Source organism: Photinus pyralis, unplaced genomic scaffold (genome assembly GCF_008802855.1).
Source record: "Photinus pyralis isolate 1611_PpyrPB1 unplaced genomic scaffold, Ppyr1.3 Ppyr1.4_LG2, whole genome shotgun sequence".
Classification (NCBI taxonomy): Eukaryota; Metazoa; Arthropoda; class Insecta; order Coleoptera; family Lampyridae; genus Photinus; species Photinus pyralis.
The window spans coordinates 9,811,930-9,831,379 of record NW_022170403.1 but is presented as its reverse complement, the minus strand read 5'-3'; the positions used below and the strand labels follow the sequence as shown (position 1 = coordinate 9,831,379).

At 37.8% G+C, this 19,450-nt stretch overlaps 2 protein-coding genes across 2 annotated transcripts; both read left to right on the top strand.

Annotated features, from left to right (window-relative positions):
- The first annotated feature begins 3,437 nt into the window (after positions 1-3,437).
- Positions 3,438-7,396, top strand: LOC116163204. The gene is made up of 2 exons (XM_031477061.1): positions 3,438-6,711; positions 6,766-7,396. The coding sequence occupies exons 1-2, from the start codon at positions 3,438-3,440 to the stop codon at positions 7,251-7,253; spliced, it is 3,762 nt and encodes a 1,253-aa protein (XP_031332921.1). The 3' UTR covers positions 7,254-7,396.
- Positions 7,397-18,807: 11,411 nt separating this feature from the next.
- Positions 18,808-19,450, top strand: LOC116163809. Its single transcript, XM_031477938.1, has 2 exons — positions 18,808-18,959; positions 19,013-19,450. Exons 1-2 carry the CDS (start codon positions 18,912-18,914, stop codon positions 19,394-19,396), a joined length of 432 nt encoding a protein of 143 aa, XP_031333798.1. The 5' UTR covers positions 18,808-18,911; the 3' UTR covers positions 19,397-19,450.

Here is a 19,450-nt window from a genome sequence, read left to right as displayed (position 1 = left end):
TAACCATTTAATCGTTTAAATAAGCTACAGGTGAGTTCAAGGACAGATTATTAGGATATACAACGCGAGGTCACTGTACACTAGTCACGGCTGTGCGCACACTTCAAGGTCAGATCAATGACGATTATAACCAATATTTTGTCTGTATTATGACGTTATTTCCGCTGGTCTTTTGGAAAGTAGATCAAGCTATCGATCAAAATCACCACTGTTTAAAGTCCAAATCGATCAAAGTCCATAGATTACGGACCGGCCAAAGGTCTTTTCTCTGCTGTTCAAAAGCCAGGAGTTGCTGACTGGTCAAACGCTGATGTAAGTCTAAAGGTTGTCAGACAAAGTCCATTCCCGCCGTATAAAATCTAAAAGTAGGTTTCCGGTCAAAGTCTAAGGATTCGTATAAAGTCTAAAGGTTGCCGAACGGTCAAAGTCCATCCCCAACCATTCAAGTCCAGTTACCGATCAAAATCCACACAGGTTACTCACCCTTTAAACGTTGCGTGTCAAGGTGATGATGATATTCAGGTGTGAGATCAAGGTCAAGTTAAAAGTTTCCTTATATGGAAACCCATTAAACGAATGTGATGTTTACTGGATTAAAAGAGAATAATTTCAGGCAAAAATGCTTACTTCTAGAAAAATTAATTGCGTTTTAAGTATTTATAGCGATTGCTTCTCTCACACACTTACAACTTCAAGGTCAGATGATAATGAAACCCCAAACATTTTGTCTGTATTATACGGTTAGTTTCGATTAAAACTCTTCATTAATACTTAATAATAAATAATAATAAATATGCTTTATTATGCAGTATATATGCAGCATAATCTCAGGGCGAGGTTCAGCATCGGGTACACTTTTTTTTCGAGGATCCTGTATATAACAATCAGTACCTACAGATTTTACTAGTTCAATAGCGTGATATTAAAAAACAATTGAAATTTCTTTCAGAGTTTGAGGAAGAATATTGTATGAAATTCAACGTGCAGTGTTTGAAAGCATGTAAATGTGATCGATCGGCGTCTAATGTATATTGAGCAAACTGACTAAACAATCTTTACATACAATTTTTTCCTTTAACGTAATCGAAATCGACCTGACGCATTGACAATGGAAAATATCTGATTTGCCACAAAGTAACCACTGAATTATTCTGCTCTAGTTTAAATCATGGTACATATTTTGATCGTTATTGGGCGAGGTGTGAGAAAAACACGCAAAATCCTTGTTTAATTGTAAACAAATACACGAAAATGATTATGTATAGCCTCTATCGAATAAACTATCGTCTTCTTTGGCTGTCGAAAGGAATTTTCGTCTATGGACCCACCAATGACCAATTTGATCTGTTTATTGCAGCAACCCTAAAATATTTACTATACTAAGAAATCAACAATTTTTAAGTAAGCTACCTTATTTATACGTATTTGACCATTCTTGTGTGGTCCCCAATAAGTTGATAATTAGGTATCTTCCTCAAGTGCGATACGAATTTCAGGTATGTCTACCAAAAGGTTTTCGGAATTCCTCGTTTAACAGACTGGTCCTTGTTCCAAAATCAGTGTTTATCTATAAACTGTAATTAGGTACCTACATGGCACACATTAGGGATGGGAAACTGTAGATAAAGATAAATTTCCACCACTACTTATGATACATGCAAAAATGGGGCTCGGTACTTAAGTTTATCGCATTAATTACATCGGAAACAAATGGCAGCAGATTTTGAATTAAGTTTGTGAGAGTGAGAGTAAATGGCTACCTAGCTAGGATTTAGTAGTAGTGAATAAATAAATACCCGTACATAACGCATATCTATCCACTTTATTTGTAACACAGTTCAGAGCGTAGCAAAAATTTGATATTTTTTAGAATGCATCTTCTTTTAGGAAGTAATCCTCCGGCAAAACCGAGGGCAAAACGCAGCATATGATGAAATTAAAAAATGAATTACATTACGCAACTTACAGTTCCATTTAAAGTGCTGTGTAGGTAGGTACCTGCTTAGAACGTATTCTCGCACTTTTATCTAGAAATCAAAATAACGTAATCCCAACATATGTAATGTATGACCGCTTGGGGGTTCACTCGTTTAAATTTTGCGAAACACGGTCTTATCGCGTGGATCGAGGGGAAGGAACTAATAGAATAGTGCAATTCGTTACAGAAAAAGCAAATCTTGCATTTTTCTCGACTGTCAGTGTATGTTCGGGTTAATAACCCTATCACGTATTACTAATTATGTAGGTACCTACAGATTTAACAATAATTGTTTAAAGAGAAGAGGTAAGGGTAGTGCCACTATCTAAATCTTACAAGATGTATTGGAAATTACGGTGAATTGGTATTATTTGTATCATACGTCTAAAATGTTACCTTAGGTCGAGAAAACTAAGGAAATTTCACATTTTTTTTAGTAATGTAATATTCTATTCCAGTGAGTTGTACATAAGAAGCGTATATACATTACCTTCTCGATTCTGGACCGTTAAGAATGTACGTTAACATAAAAATGAAAAAAAAACGCAATTCGACAATTAGGTACATGTGTTTTTCGCTAAAGACGGAATCGGCAAAATTTCAAACTGGTTGGTCTTTCACGATTCGTTCTATAAACTACGATCAAAAGTTTATTTATTGCAGAGGATTTTGAGGTGCAATATTTACAGAGTTGTGAGAAAAACACACAAAACCTTCGTTCAATTGTAAACAAATATACACAAATGATTTATGTAGCCTCTATCTAATAAATAATCGTCTTCTTTGGCTGTCAAAATGAGTTTTCGTTTATGGACCTAACAATACACAATTTGATCCATTTATTGCGGTAACCCTATAATCATTACTATACTAAGAATTAAACAATTGTTCAGTAAGTTACCTTAATTATACGTATTGGAACATTTCTGTTTGGTCCCCAATAAGTTGACAATTATATTCATCCACTGCGATACGCGAACTTCAGGTAGGTACTACGTATGTCTGTATCAAAGTCCCCTCTGCTGTTCAAAGTCCAAAGGTTGCCGATCGGGTAATTCCAAAGGTTGCTGACTGGTCAAAGTCCATTACACACCTGTTCTACGTCGGTCAAAGTCTAAATCGGTTAAATTCCATTCTCCGCAGTTCAGAGTCCATAGAGGTAGTCGACCAGCCAAAGTCCATGGGCAAAGTCCAAAGGTTGCTGATCGTCCATTTCACATCTGTTCTAAGTCGGTCAAAGTCCATTCGCAGCTGTTCAAAGTCCAAATCGGTCAAAGTCCATTCTATGCAGTTCAAAGGCTGCCGACGGTCAAACTTCATTATACACTATTCTAAATCCAAAGGTTAAATGCCGGTCAAAGTCCATTCCTAACGGTTATAAGTGCTAAAGTTGATCGTTTACAAGCTCATAGTACAAGTGAATCTTGTTCACGAAACAACTGTTATTTAGTGCGCGGAAATGGAAAAGTTTCTCATTGTGAAAGACGTTACCCATAAAGTGCGTCGATTTAATTTGAGCGGTCGCACATTGGAGTTCAAAATAAAACCGGTACCTAAAGATACCGAACCTGTACATTGGGTTAGAAATGCGATTTCGCAACTTGTAAATAGGAGTGTAGAAGATTTGGAACCTCAGGATATGGTCGGTTTCTCTTTCTGCTCTAAAGATTTTAAGAAAGGTGAGGGATGGTTGCGATTCAGGCAGGCTAGCGAAGTTACTATTAACGATATATGGGATACTATATCGTCCATCTACCAGTCCAACTCCTGTGGTTTGAACACTGAGACTTTCTGTTTTCGTATAACATCAGTGAGGTTACCTGCTGGTTCCGGAAGAGGGCGAAAATATAATAACTTTAGTGAGGAGTGTGCTATGAGGAACGGTATTGTGGTAATTAAAAACCACGATAAGTTATGCCTGCCTCGAGCCATAGTGGTCGCAATGGCTCTTATTGATAAAGTTTCTGAATACAGAAAGATTCGCTGTGATATAGGAAAAATACAAACACTAAAAGCCGTTCAATTACTAGAAGATAGTAAAATAAGTATTCCTGAAACGGGAGCTAGTATAAATGAGCTGCAAAAATTTCAAAGCTATCTGAAAGGTTACAAACTCACAGTATATCTTTACAGCAGAAAAGGTCGTGATGTAATGTTCGAGGGAAGTGAAGCGGGTAAACACCTCAATTTATTGTATCACGAGGGGCACTTCAACGTGATCCGCTCGTTAACTGCAGCATTTTGCTGCAGTTATTATTGTGAAGAATGTCACGTACCCTTTGAACATAAAACCCAACATCGTTGTGGGGGTACGTGTCCAGCATGTCTACAGTCACCAACATGTAGCACAGAACAGTTAAAGATTAGATGTGGTGAATGTTTGAGAGACTTTCGAGGTCAGAACTGCTTTGACAATCACAAGACACATAATGTCTGCATGAAAATTAAACGATGTGAAAAGTGTTTTGCTATATATCGCAATACCAGGAACCATATCTGCGAAGAAGTTTTCTGTAAAACGTGCAACGGCCATGTGAATAAAGATCATTTGTGCTACATGCCTATAGATACAGGTTACCCAAAAATCAAAGACACGCTTTTTATTTTTTACGATTTGGAAACCATGCAAGAAGAAATATTAGAAGATGGGTCCCTCTTGCATCAACCCAATCTCTGTGTTTACATGCAGTGCTGTGATAAATGTATAGACGAAAAGAAACTTTACTTTTGCCAAAAGTGTGGTTTTCGACAAAAAGTATTGACTGCGAATGTAATAGCCACTTTTATGGGGTATATTTTAACTATGAGGAAGAAATTCAAAAGCATAGTAGTAATAGCCCACAACGCCTCTGGGTTTGACGGTCAGTTTATTTTAAACTACATCATTACACACACAGATCTCACACCGGAGTTAATAATGCGGGGAACAAAGCTGGTGACAATGTTATTGGATAACGTCAAATTTCTAGACTCACTGAATTACTTTCAAATGGCGCTAAGAAAACTGCCGCAAGTTTTCGGTCTAACTGAGCTAAAGAAAGGATATTTTCCACATCTGTTTAACAGGACTGAGCACCAAAACTTTGTGGGTCCTATACCATCAATAGAAGCTTTCGAGCCGGATAATCTTATTCGAGCTGAAAGGGAAGAGTTGATAAAATGGTATTCCGAAAGAATAGCTGAAAACTACATTTTTGACTTTAAAAAAGAGCTTGTAGAATATTGCATATCGGATGTGGATATATTGGCACAGTCGTGTCTCAAATTTAGGAAGCTAATGATCGAGGAGGGAAATGTCTGTCCGTTTATCGATAGCGTTACGCTACCTGGTGCTTGTAATAAAATATTCCGCAGGAACTTTTTAAAACCAAACACCATAGGACTTATCCCAAAAGGGGGTTACCGGTTTCGTGATAATCAATCCGTAATTGCTACACGATGGCTATTATTAGAGGAGCGCTCTCGAGGAATTAACATAATACATTCTGCCAAAAAGAAGGAAGCTAGGATAGGTGGTGTTGAAGTCGACGGTTATTGTGCCGAAACTAATGAAGTGTTCGAGTTCCACGGTTGCTATTACCATGGCTGTCCAAAATGCTTCAAACATAGCAGAAACGCACCTCTAAAGGATAACCCTGCAGAGACGATGGTCTATCGTTACGAGACCACATTAGCAAAATCGCATAGATTGAAGGAGTTGGGTTACATCATCACCGAAATGTGGGAGTGTGATTTCCGACGTCTACTGACAGAGGAAATGTTAAGTTATACGGAAGCACACCCTCTAATGTTGCATTCACCACTAAATCCGAGAGACGCATTTTATGGTGGCCGAACCGGAAATGCAAAATCTTTCTATAAAGTTGAACAAAATGAACAAATAAAATACGTCGATTTTACATCCCTGTATCCGTACATTAACAAAAATGGAAAATACCCCCTGGGTCATCCTATCGTTCATACTTCTGAGCAGTGTAGCAAATTAAATCTGTATACCACAGAGGGAATAATGAAGTGTAAAATATTACCACCACAAGCATTGTTCCACCCAGTGTTACCCTTAAAAATGAATAACAAATTAATGTTTGTACTTTGTCGCGCATGCAGTGAAAGTTTCAATCAAGGACAATGTGAACACAACGACAACGAACGAGCTTTAACAGGTACCTGGGTAATTGATGAAGTCAGGAAGTCTGTCGAAAAGGGATACAAAATCTTGGAAACGTACGAAATATGGGAGTACCGCACAGAACAGTATAACAGAGAGACTAAAACTGGCGGTTTGTTTAATGATTACATAAATAAATTTTTGTGCATTAAACAGCAAAGTTCCGGATGGCCAACATCGTGCAATACAGCTGAAAAGAAAGATGAATATATTAAAGAATATTTTGAAGTCGAAGGTGTTCGGTTGGATCCCTCAAAAATAGAAAAGAATCCAGGACTCCGACAATTAGGAAAATCAGTTATTACTTCGTTTTGGGGAAAACTAGGTCAGCGCGAGAACCAAAGTAAAACTACAATAGTTAGACAACCAGAAGAATTTTATAACATCATGACTAACCCTTCAGTCGACATTAATTCGGTTCAGCCGATAAATGAGGATACGCTCCTTGTAAACTGGGAATTTAAAGAAGAAAGTTACACCCCTTTATCGACAGTGAACGTGGTACTTGCCGCTTACACCACTGCGCAGGCACGGTTAAAGCTGTATGAGTATCTAGATTTATTAGGTAAGTAAATTTAACATAAAAATTGCTTATAGGTAACTGTATTTTTTGAAATAGGCGAGCGTGTGTTGTATTATGACACGGACTCTATAATCTACATTACTTCCGAAGGCCAGTTTGATCCACCGACAGGTAAATTTTTGGGCGACTTAACAGATGAATTAGAAGCTGAAGGTGCTGATAGTTATATTGAAGAATTCGTGTCAGGTGGACCAAAGAATTATGCTTATAAACTCTGGTCCACGGCCAAAAATTGTTATGTAAATGTTTGTAAGGTGAAAGGAATTTCCCTTAATTATAAAAACTCACAAATCATCAACTTTGAACAGATAAAGAGGATGGTATTGGAAGGTGATAAAGCAGAACCCTTACTGGTATCGTCAAAGTTGATGAAAAGAACGGCTGAACATAATGTTTTAACAAACGATACTACTAAAGTCTACCGTACAAATTCGACAAAAAGATGTTTTGCTACAGATGGCTCATCACATCCTTACGGTTTTAAGAAGTCTCGTTTATCCGGTGGAATAGACGAAAATTTATAAAAAATTTAGCAGATGTAATAATATGTACCTGTAATGCATAGCTATGTAACTTTACTGTAATGTGGTATAAAATTCAATTAATTAGTTAAAAACATTATTCATTAATTCATCTTCAGACCGCACCTTTCCTATCACTGTACCGATGGCTGGGTCTCAATGATGGCGGATTTGTGATCGTACAGGTAACAGTTAACATGTAACAGCTAACACTAATAAAAAACCTGTTAGCTGATACATCTTCTTCAGTTACCTGTTCCAATCATGTTCACGTTCGGGTACAGGTCCACGTTCGCGTTAGGTTCATGTTAACGTTCACGTTAGGTTGACGTTCGGGGTTCACGTTCGCGTTAGGTTAACGTTCACGTTAACGTTAGGTTCACGTTCGCGTTAGGTTCACGTTAAGGTTTGCGTTGAGTTCACGTTAACGTTCATGTTATGGCGTTCACGTTCGTGTTGGGTTCACGTTCATGTACGCGTTGGGTTCATGTTCACGTTGGCGTTCACGTTCGCGTTAGGTTCACGTTCACGTTAGGTTCACGTTAACGTTCGCGTTAGGTTCACGTTCGTGTTGGGTTCACGTTCACGTTCGCGTTCACGTTCGCGCTGGGTTCACGTTCACGTTGGCGTTCACGTTCACGTTGGCGTTCACGTTCACGTTGGCGTTCACGTTCACGTTGGCGTTCACGTTCACGTTGGCGTTCACGTTCACGTTGGATTCACGTTAAACGTTCGCATTCACGTTCGCGTTGGGTTCACGTTCGCGTTGGATTCACGTAGTTTTTCCATAGATTTCAACCTCTAACTATAGAATCTCTCAAACCCTGCGTACCTCAACTGCTTACACGCTAGCATTTTTCTATTTCAGATGTCGCGGGGTTCGATTCCCAAGGCAAATTTAAAAAATAATGTCTATACCAATCACGTGACCGATGACGTGAAAAACAACATCCAAGATGGTGGAAGTGCTCTTTCACAGTGATGTCAGGTAATAGAATGATTTCATAGCATAACTGCATTGTTTGCGATACTGTTTACCATTGTTATCAAAAAACAGTTGTCTAAACCTAACACGATACCTAACACGTTAACCTTTATGACCGCTAAAACTGTTTGCTTATGTGGATATGAAACCGATAGTCTCGTATACGAGATAACATGTGACATGTGAAAATCGTACATTTTAATTTTAAAAATATCCAAAGTTGATCGTACGAAGGTGGTAAGACTCGTTTGGAAACCAATATTCAGGCTTTTCTTTCGACGCCAGAATGGTGACTATGATAAATATACAGGGCTTTAAAACATCAAAAACTGATTTTCAAGGAAAGAACTTGTAATTTATAATGGCCAGCAAGTGGCTCGTTTAATTTTTTTTAGCCTCCATTTTCGTGGAATAACTAAGATCACGACTTATAACGTCAAGCTACCTGGTTAATACATATTATCGCCGCCACAAGAGAAGAGCCCTGCGTCATCATCTACAAGCGTGTGATTTAAGATTTAAAATCAAAAGTCAAAATAGTTCCTTAATAATCAATATTAAAGTTGTTGAAAAATGTACATGATGGCGTAGTTTCGCAAAGGTTTAAAAAGAGCAACAGCAAATCCCAATTCAGTTGTTTTTGTTAAAATGCAATAAAGAACAGGAAAGTTGAAAAAAAAAACGTAGGTAAAAGAAGAATGACAAAAACGAAGAGCAAAAGAGGTTATGGAAAATTTGAAAATAATTAGGAGTATTATGACGTTGGTCAAATCAGCATCAAATATGCATGTTAAACTTGACAAGCGTTATAGGTTATCTCTTTTCATTACATTTAGCTTTTCAAAAGCGCACGTCTATTATATCCCAAGAACTTGTTTCGTTCTCTGTCCTTTTTTGGGTTGCGGAAATTTTTGAGATGTAAGTATCAACACCTTGGATTTATGCATTCGTACATTGATGACGCAGGGCTCTTCTCTTGTGGCGGCGATAATAACCATCACGGAATTAAATGGGAACATGGTCAGCATACACTTTAACCGATACTTTGGGCTTTTACTTTCTAACTGGAAATTTACCAAAGATTCAGATAAAATTATAACCCCCATAGATATTCGACAATTTAATCAATCATGTTGTATGAAAAAGAACGAGATTGAGGATTAGCGTGAAATATGTAATAACTCACGATTAAAACTGCTAGGATCCAGTAACTTCGCTTCCTTTTACCAAATATTTATCAATAAAATGCATGACTTGAAAAGAAGTACCGCAACTATCGAAAATGTACAGCTACGTGCCGAAACTTGAAAAATCGGTTGTGTGAGGAAGTCTCTTACAAAGGGATGTGTTAATAAAATTATAAATCGTTCATTATCAATGACAAAATTATCGGTTTGGTTCTGGTTCACGTTACATTTAAAATATATCAATTACTCTGCTCCTAAAAGATTTGTACCGTTTTGGAGATGGTTTTTGTAAACACTTCCACCTCAGACGAGACAGCGCGCATTTTTGAACGAACTAGTCGAAGATCCCATACAGAGAAATTCCACTTATGTCTTTATAGCGTAAAGGAAGGGGATATATTCCATTGCGTATGCTCATCGAAGTGGATATGTACGAATCTGCTTAAATCAATAAGAATCAGATATCAGGGTCGGCTTAGAACACAATTCATCGAACCCTTTCCTCCCTCCAAATATTGGTGTAGCTTTAGGTGATTGCATTTCTCCAAGAGTGTAGATTCCACGTTTTCAATTGTTTAGTGAATTCCGCTTTCATTGCTGTAATTTTTTTGTATGTAACGTACCTATCTATCTTTTAAAAGTGCAAAACCGAGAAAAATGTGCAATTTCCCTTAGCTTTCCACGTAATTTTATTTATTTAAGTGAGTCTAATATTAGCAAATTGCTCTATACAGATAATAACTATTTAACGTACCTATTGGATATCCCGTAATTACCTAGCTATAGGTACATTTTGGAAGATTTCGATAATGGTACTACCTCGCCCCTTTAGATAATTTCTGTTAAATCTAGGCATACTTATCGTAATAGTAGGGTTATTAACCTGAACAAGACACTGACATTCGTGAAAAACGACGACGTTGGCATTTTTTTCCGTTGAATTACCTACATGTTAATAATGAAACGCACTATTCTATTTGTTACTTCCCCTCGATACCACGTAATAAAACCGTGTTTCGCAAAATTTAACGAGTGAACTTGCCACTTGGACAGTTTGAAGTGATCATGATCGTAATATCAGACTGGGATTACGTTATTTTGATTTCTGGATAAAAAGCGCGAGAATGCGTTCTAAGCAGGTATGCCTACAGCACTTTAAATGGAAGTTGCATAATGTAATTAATTTTTAATTTTATATCCTGCGATTGCTTGAGAATCACCTCCTAAAAGAAGATGCCTTCTAGAAAATATCGATGGCCGTATTTTTTGCTACGCTCTGAACTGTGTTACAAATAAAGTGGATAGATATGCGTTATGTACGGGTATTTATTTATTCACTACTACTAAATCCTAGCTAGGTAGCCATTTACTCTCACTCTCACAAACTTAATTCAAAATCTGCTGCCATTTGTTTCCGATGTAATTAATGCGATAAACTTAAGTACCGAGCCCCATTTTTGCATGTATCATAAGTAGTGGTGGAAATTTATCTTTATCTACAGTTTCCCATCCCTAATGTGTGCCATGTAGGTACCTAATTACAGTTTATAGATAAACACTGATTTTGGAACAAGGACCAGTCTGTTAAACGAGGAATTCCGAAAACCTTTTGGTAGACATACCTGAAATTCGTATCGCACTTGAGGAAGATACCTAATTATCAACTTATTGGGGACCACACAAGAATGGTCAAATACGTATAAATAAGGTAGCTTACTTAAAAATTGTTGATTTCTTAGTATAGTAAATATTTTAGGGTTGCTGCAATAAACAGATCAAATTGGTCATTGGTGGGTCCATAGACGAAAATTCCTTTCGACAGCCAAAGAAGACGATAGTTTATTCGATAGAGGCTATACATAATCATTTTCGTGTATTTGTTTACAATTAAACAAGGATTTTGCGTGTTTTTCTCACACCTCGCCCAATAACGATCAAAATATGTACCATGATTTAAACTAGAGCAGAATAATTCAGTGGTTACTTTGTGGCAAATCAGATATTTTCCATTGTCAATGCGTCAGGTCGATTTCGATTACGTTAAAGGAAAAAATTGTATGTAAAGATTGTTTAGTCAGTTTGCTCAATATACATTAGACGCCGATCGATCACATTTACATGCTTTCAAACACTGCACGTTGAATTTCATACAATATTCTTCCTCAAACTCTGAAAGAAATTTCAATTGTTTTTTAATATCACGCTATTGAACTAGTAAAATCTGTAGGTACTGATTGTTATATACAGGATCCTCGAAAAAAAAGTGTACCCGATGCTGAACCTCGCCCTGAGATTATGCTGCATATATACTGCATAATAAAGCATATTTATTATTATTTATTATTAAGTATTAATGAAGAGTTTTAATCGAAACTAACCGTATAATACAGACAAAATGTTTGGGGTTTCATTATCATCTGACCTTGAAGTTGTAAGTGTGTGAGAGAAGCAATCGCTATAAATACTTAAAACGCAATTAATTTTTCTAGAAGTAAGCATTTTTGCCTGAAATTATTCTCTTTTAATCCAGTAAACATCACATTCGTTTAATGGGTTTCCATATAAGGAAACTTTTAACTTGACCTTGATCTCACACCTGAATATCATCATCACCTTGACACGCAACGTTTAAAGGGTGAGTAACCTGTGTGGATTTTGATCGGTAACTGGACTTGAATGGTTGGGGATGGACTTTGACCGTTCGGCAACCTTTAGACTTTATACGAATCCTTAGACTTTGACCGGAAACCTACTTTTAGATTTTAAACGGCGGGAATGGACTTTGTCTGACAACCTTTAGACTTACATCAGCGTTTGACCAGTCAGCAACTTCTGGCTTTTGAACAGCAGAGAAAAGACCTTTGGCCGGTCCGTAATCTATGGACTTTGATCGATTTGGACTTTAAACAGTGGTGATTTTGATCGATAGCTTGATCTACTTTCCAAAAGACCAGCGGAAATAACGTCATAATACAGACAAAATATTGGTTATAATCGTCATTGATCTGACCTTGAAGTGTGCGCACAGCCGTGACTAGTGTACAGTGACCTCGCGTTGTATATCCTAATAATCTGTCCTTGAACTCACCTGTAGCTTATTTAAACGATTAAATGGTTAAATGTAAAATTTACGCCGCAACTTTGATCGATAGCTTGGCCTACTTTTCCGATGGAATTTGACCGGTCAGCAACCTTTAGGTTTTGAACAGCGGGGAATGGACTTTGCCCCGAGCGTGCGCATGCATCATTTTAACACACAACCTTAATCAGTTAGTTGGACTTTGAACGATTTGGAACAGGTATGTAATCGAATTTGATCGGTCAGCAACCTTTGAAACAACGGAGAATGGACTTTGAACAGTGTGGACTTTGATCGGCAACTTGCCCTACTTTGATCTGACCTTGAAATGTGCGCATGCGTCATTTTAACGCACAACCAAGTCCTGTCAGTCTTCTTCCAGATCGTGGTGAGTGTACACGCGAAGTGATATGTGTCTTGTGCAATGACGTGTTTGTGAACCTGTACGGATTATCGCCTTGATGACTGTGGAGCAAATTAAGGTAAGTAAGAGTAAAATTAAATCTTCCCGGACCAATTGACAAAATAACCCCCCAGTGGGGCCAACTCCCGAAATACCCCGGGTCACAACCCAGGACCAACTACCGAAATACCACCAATTGCCAAAATTTGACCTTACACCCCGGACCAATTGCCAAAATTTGACCTTGCACCCCGGGCCAATTGCCAAAATTGGACTTCGCACCCCCTGGGCCAATTGCCAAATTTGATCTTGCAGCCCCCCCGGGAACGATTGCCAAAATTTGACCCCCGGGCCAATTGCCGAAATTTGAACCTGGGCCAGTTGCCGAAATTTGACCCGGACCAATTGCCGAAATTTGACCCCCGGGCCAATTGCCGAAATTTGACCCCGGGCCAATTGCCGAAATTTGACCCGTACCAACTGCCGAAATTTGACCCGGGCCAACTGCCCAAAAATATGGCCCGGGCCAACTGCCAAAAATTTGGCCCGGGCCAACTGCCAAAATTTGGCCCGGGCCAACTGCCGAAATTTGCCGAAATATTTTCCCACGGTCCCCAGAATTTTCCCACACTCGGGTACCGCTATACCTACTTATAAATACAAGATCACAAGTTATTGATAACTACAACACTAAAGAATGAAAAATAGCTTGTTGTGCTTTCTGCTAGTTGGGTGCGCAGTTCAGGTCAGTTAACCACACCTTTCTTAACCTATCGAAGGTTTATATACATATGAGGTGTTCGCCAATGAGATAAATACCCGTTAACCCGAGTATTAGGGCATGCCTAAAGGAGCTAAATCTCGACGAGGAGATATTGTCGACGATGTTCGATGATAAATTTTACATCACACATTTGAGCGAAGACGGGGTTAAGCTGACCAAGTGCGTAATCAAAAAAGGCAAATACTACACAGCCGATTGGGAGTTTCTGAGGTAATGGTCAACGGTATCGTCAAAACAATCAAGCTTTTGGTTGACCACGAAGTGGTCGACGAACTGGCGGTAGCCGTCGATATTTTCGAAAGATGTAAAACGCGTAAGGGTGGGGATGTTGTGGAGGAGACTACGAATTTGAGTAACTGCGTCGTAAAGGAGGTGCACAAACTCTAAGAATTTTTACATTGAATCTTTCTTGGTATTTGATAAGCGTTATGAAATTTTAATCAGTGAGCACATCAATAAAGTGCATTCGAGTGCATGGTACAGTTGTTCATTTTATGTAGGTGGCTCGCTTTGGATTAGGTATCTAAATGAACACCTAAGACAGTAGCTGTAGTAAGGTGAAGGGACACCACTCAACCAAACTCGGTTGGTGGACCAAACAAATTGACGCAGTCTCCAGGAGACGGCGCTTTTTCCGTTACCGTACTTCCCGATTCTCTTAAGACTCCGTTCTGTCCGTGGCTGGTATGCAACTGAATGACGTGGTACATCACCCACGGTGCCTACTATACACCCAGCTAATGAGATCCTTCACCAGCCTTCTGGTCTAGGACCGCCTCTCCCACCATTCGTCAAACGTTTCGACCTGTGATCTGCTCTCGTAGCGAACCCTCCTATGGAAACCTTAACTAACCTTGGAGGTCCATTTTCACCACACTTATGTCATGTGCCCCCTTACTGGTACATCGACTCGCAAACACATTATCGTACGTCACCGACGTTCCAGAGTAGTGGGTTTAACCATGATCCCTGTGGGACACCCTGTGTACGATCTTCTTACTATAAACAGATGCGCTTGATTAATGACTGAGTCTTACATTATCTGACACCGTATCTAGAGATTATTCTTGCATCTAACTCCGCTCGTGTTGTAGAGGCAGTGGATCTCAACCTGAGTATTGTAGCAGTATTGGACCTTGGCATTCATTTATTTATTTATTTTCCCTCTCTTATTCTGGGCCCAAAAAACGCTTGCGCCCAATTACAAAGTGGCCCGCACAATGCTTTTTTAGAGGTGCCCCTGCAGAAAGTCCTAAGCTCTTCTGCTAATTTTTTCCTGTTCATATCAAAGCTGCTTAGAACCGAATTTCCGCCAGCGCCCGCAAGCATTCGATATCCTCCGCAAAGTTCTCCGCAAACCGCAATTTAGTATTCTTATCTGTAAGTCGTCCTGACGCGTAAAACTAAAACAGAACCAACGCAAACTTACGACTCGCGTCAATTAGTATTGTTGCTACCTAACCTACGCTATCCAAATTCGTCCCGTTGTTGCCATTAATCCCACTCGATATTACTATTCACTTGAACTGGTACAGATCCGTCTGTGTGACTCAGTGGTAGAACGTTGAGCTACATAGCTGGGTGGTCGGGATTTCGAACCTGGGTTGAGGTAAATTTTAACTGTGACAGAAATGGGAGTTCCTTAGATCACTTTCGAGCATTCTGCCGGCTACTCCGAATTAGGTCTCTTGAAGTTGTTCCGATTCGTAAGGTAAATACCGGAGTAGTATAGACCAACTTAAGACCTTCTGCAGAGGCACCTCTAAAAGCATTATGCGGGTCACTCTGTAATTGGGCGAAATCCTGTTGAAAGAGGGGCAATAAATAAATAAATAAATAAATAAATAAATAAATAAATAAATAAATAAATAAATAAATAAATAAATAAATAAATAAATAAAAATAAATAAATAAATAAATAAATAAATAAATAAATAAATAAATAAATAAATAAATAAATAAATAAATAAATAAATAAATAAATAAATAAATAAATAACTAAATAAATTATGCAAAATCTATGCAGTCCTAATACAACCCAAACACGGGATCTCGCAAGCTAGAATTAAATAAACGGGGTCCCGTTACCAGAATCTCAGAGTTTTCCTAGAAGTTGCTTAGCGTGTTGGCGCAATATTATGCGAATCTTCTTTGAAAATTTCTTCGAATTTCTGCAAAACCACAAGAGTCTTTTAAAAATTGTCATAGCATTTGTTAAACGTTCACAAAATCTATCGAACTTCTAGGATCTTAAGAACTTTTTAAAACCTACAAATGTTAAAATATTCTTATACCAATACATGGAATATTCGTAGAATTCGGTTAGGACAGGGTGGTACTGAATAACACTTCTACGTTGTTTTACTATGGCCACCTTTTATGTGTTGAGCGTGAGACATAATCGGGAAGGGCATTGAATAAAACAGTATTCTTGTGCGTCCGGATCTCTTACGCACGAGGCTTGGTTCTACGGAGCAAATCCAAACCGAAAAGTCAGTGGAAAAAAGAACCAGCATGGAAAAAACCTGGAATATCAGACAAATGCAATTATGGCAACAAGACCCACAACAGAAATACACCAATAAAACGTATCTCAAATCGTACAACGAAAATCAGGTAATCGACTGGTTAAAAAAATAATCAAAGTGAGATACAAATGGCATCATACCAGTGGAAAAAAACACAATAAATCATTTTAGTATAAAACCCATCAAACATTCCAACAGCTAATTTTAAACAAAACAATTAAAAGTAAAGTGATAAATTGCATGTACCTAAAGAACATCAAAATGGGCATGACTTGCTCCAATATCGCCCATCATTAATATATGAGCTTTTTGTAAATGCAGATAATTTCTTTGGCTTGTACATACCTATCTTTTGTTTGAAGCTTTCACAAACGCGCGGTATTTAGGGTATACTGCCACATTTGTTCCACTTTTTAATTGCATCATTGTTTGAAGTTATGAATGAATGCACCAAAGGATAGAAGATTAAAATCTAGAGTATAACGTCAATATGATTTCTTTGTATTTCCCTTATTTTTTAATTAGATTGCAGATATAATAAAAAATACTATAAGAAACACTCTTTCTTTTTATATAAATGAATTCTTAATACGGTCGACAATGCTATTCTACAGTTTCGTGATTTCTTCCGTTACGAAATAGTAGTTTATCTTTTTCAACAAAAGCGGTCACCGTAAATGAGCTTGCAAGGGTCATTAACCCCTTCGACTCCATGGTTGTTAGCTTTTCTTTGTTGTTCAATCTTCTCCTTGATTTTCTTCTTTACTGCGCAGTTAAGCAGCTTGAGAGCGTCCGCATCAGGATGTTTTATGATTGTAATGTTCATCGTACATCTTCCACACCGACTTTTTCAGTTTGAGTTCATGGAAGCAATCGATAAAATCCTTATCCTCCACAAACTCTGGTACCTCGGTGGAAAATACCTGAAACAAACATCATTAACTATCAAAAGTTAAGAGCCGATTCGTACCTGAGTAACAGAAAAAACCACAAAGAGCCTTCATTTTAACCACTTATTGTTTACTGATAACTCTTAGTTCCATTACTAGAATTTCATGGTATGGTTTATCGCTTATCAGCAGTAAAAATATACTAATACTGTTTTTATGAGAAGGTTATCGAACAAAATTTCCAAACACCTAAACAGCATCCTCAGATTAACGGGAATCCTGGAAATGGTTTGTTTCCGTTGAATACAACGAATGCAAAGGATCCAAAGAATTCTTGGAATACAAAATCCAGCAATACATGGATGTCACCGAACCTAACCAAAAAACCAAAGAATTTAAAGCTTTGAGAGACTAGTGATTAACAAAATCCCGAGAATTTATAGAAACCAAAGAAATTAAAAACTCTTGTGATATCACAAGAATGCCAAGAATGTCAACAGAACGAAATCCTAAAACTTTTTCATAACATTTTAAGGATTCTAAAAATTGAACGGCCCCTAAAAATCTAAAGTGTAAAGAATCTATTCCCATACAGTGGATTCATAAGGTGCTAGTTTTTTAAAGAATCCAAGGAGATAAGTGCAAAAACAATTACAGAATTTCGTGAATCAGGGATACAATGAATTTCAGAAATTTAAAGAATCTAAAGAATTCTAAGAATTCAAAGAACCCAAACCAACAAAGAATTCAATCTACCAATTCACAAGCTTCCAAGGAATACAAATTATTATAGAAATCTTAGGAAGATAAAAATCTAAATCCTGAGAGCCCACGGGTGCAATGAACTTACCTACGCTAAGAACCATAAGGATCTACACAACCCTAAAAATTTTGGGTACCACGAAAGTGCATGGTTACAACAGTCTAACTCTATGAATGGTATTCTTTAAAAAATTTAAGTTTTTCCAATCACATCAAGAATCGCGACTCCAAGTCCGAACTCTCTCATTGAATGTAGTGAATCTCGGAAATTCCAAAAATCTACAAAATCTCACGAATTCAGCGAATATAAAGCATGCAAAGAACCCTATCTGCACAAATGATCTAGATCTTCTAACGTATCTAAAAGTACCTACTCTAAAAATAAGAAGAAAGTCGTAAGCATAATGCCAACGTGGTGGTCTATTGATCAGAAGAACTCTAAGAATCTCACTAAATCCAGGAATATTTAGGAACTTGTGAATTTTGGAAATGACATCTGGAGATACACTTCCAGTGTTCCAATTAACATGTTATCCTACGATCTCCAACCATAAACAAACAAAAAGTTCCGAAGAAAAGGGCACTTTCAATTGTAAGAATTTGAGGAACTTTAAGAATCTTAAAATCAAAAAAATACGAAGAATAGTAGGAACATCGTGTGACATGAGAATGATCGACAATTCAAAGAACCCAAGAAGCTCTGAGAAACTATGGCAATTAAAAATCCCTCGAATTTGCAAAACGCAACGAAGTAAAACATTCCTATGTGTCAAAGGAAGTGGCTCGTTTCTCGTCTCATGGGTTCCAAAAATGTTCTTGTGAATTTCGTGTTATGTGTATACGTCACAATGAGTTATCATTAAGGAGTTAAAGAAAGTTAATGGAAAACATCTGTGAGGGATAATCTTTGAACTTTCAGCCTAGAAGATAATTGTTTTTGAGATAACAACAAAATTCCCAGTAGCTGGCTACGCAACATTTCCAAAATAAAACTATAAATACCACACAATAATCTCATTTTTTGTTAGTAGCTAACACGCAAAATGAAGAAAAACCTCTTGTGCTTCGTGTTTTTTTGCTGCGCAGTTCAGGTGAGTCTCCCACATTTTCTTTAACCTGTTGAGTACTTATGCAAACCTGTTAGGTGTTCTCCAAAGAGTTACCCGATGAATTAATTGACGAGAAAATCCACGAATGCCTAAAGGAGCTAAATCTCGATAAGAAGATATTATCCACAGTGTTTGATGATAAATTTCAAATCAAAAATCTGAGCGAAGACGGAGTCAAACTGACCAAATGCGGAATCAAAAAGGGCAACTATTATACGCCAGATGGGGAGTTTAATCGCGAGGTGATGGTCGAAGCTACAGTGAAAACTATCAAGTCTCTAGTTAAACATGAAGTGCACGACGTGGAGACGGTAGCCGACAGTGTCTTTGAGAAATGTAAAACGCGCAAGGGCGAGGATGCCGTGGCGGAGACGACGAATTTGAATAACTGCGTTATGAATGAAATCTTCAAACTGTAGGGTTTTTCCTTGTATATAATAAACGTTGCAGGTTTTCAATCCTATCATTCAAAA

What these genes read in the sequence shown, in the direction of transcription:
- LOC116163204 (XM_031477061.1), top strand. Translation starts at nt 3,438, where the DNA reads ATGGAAAAGTTTCTCATTGTGAAAGACGTTACCCATAAAGTGCGTCGA. An exon ending in TGAGTATCTAGATTTATTAG is followed by an intron (nt 6,712 to 6,765) that starts GTAAGTAAATTT and finishes TTTTTGAAATAG; the next exon opens with GCGAGCGTGTGTTGTATTAT.
- LOC116163809 (XM_031477938.1), top strand. Translation starts at nt 18,912, where the DNA reads ATGAAGAAAAACCTCTTGTGCTTCGTGTTTTTTTGCTGCGCAGTTCAG. An exon ending in TTTTTTGCTGCGCAGTTCAG is followed by an intron (nt 18,960 to 19,012) that starts GTGAGTCTCCCA and finishes CAAACCTGTTAG; the next exon opens with GTGTTCTCCAAAGAGTTACC.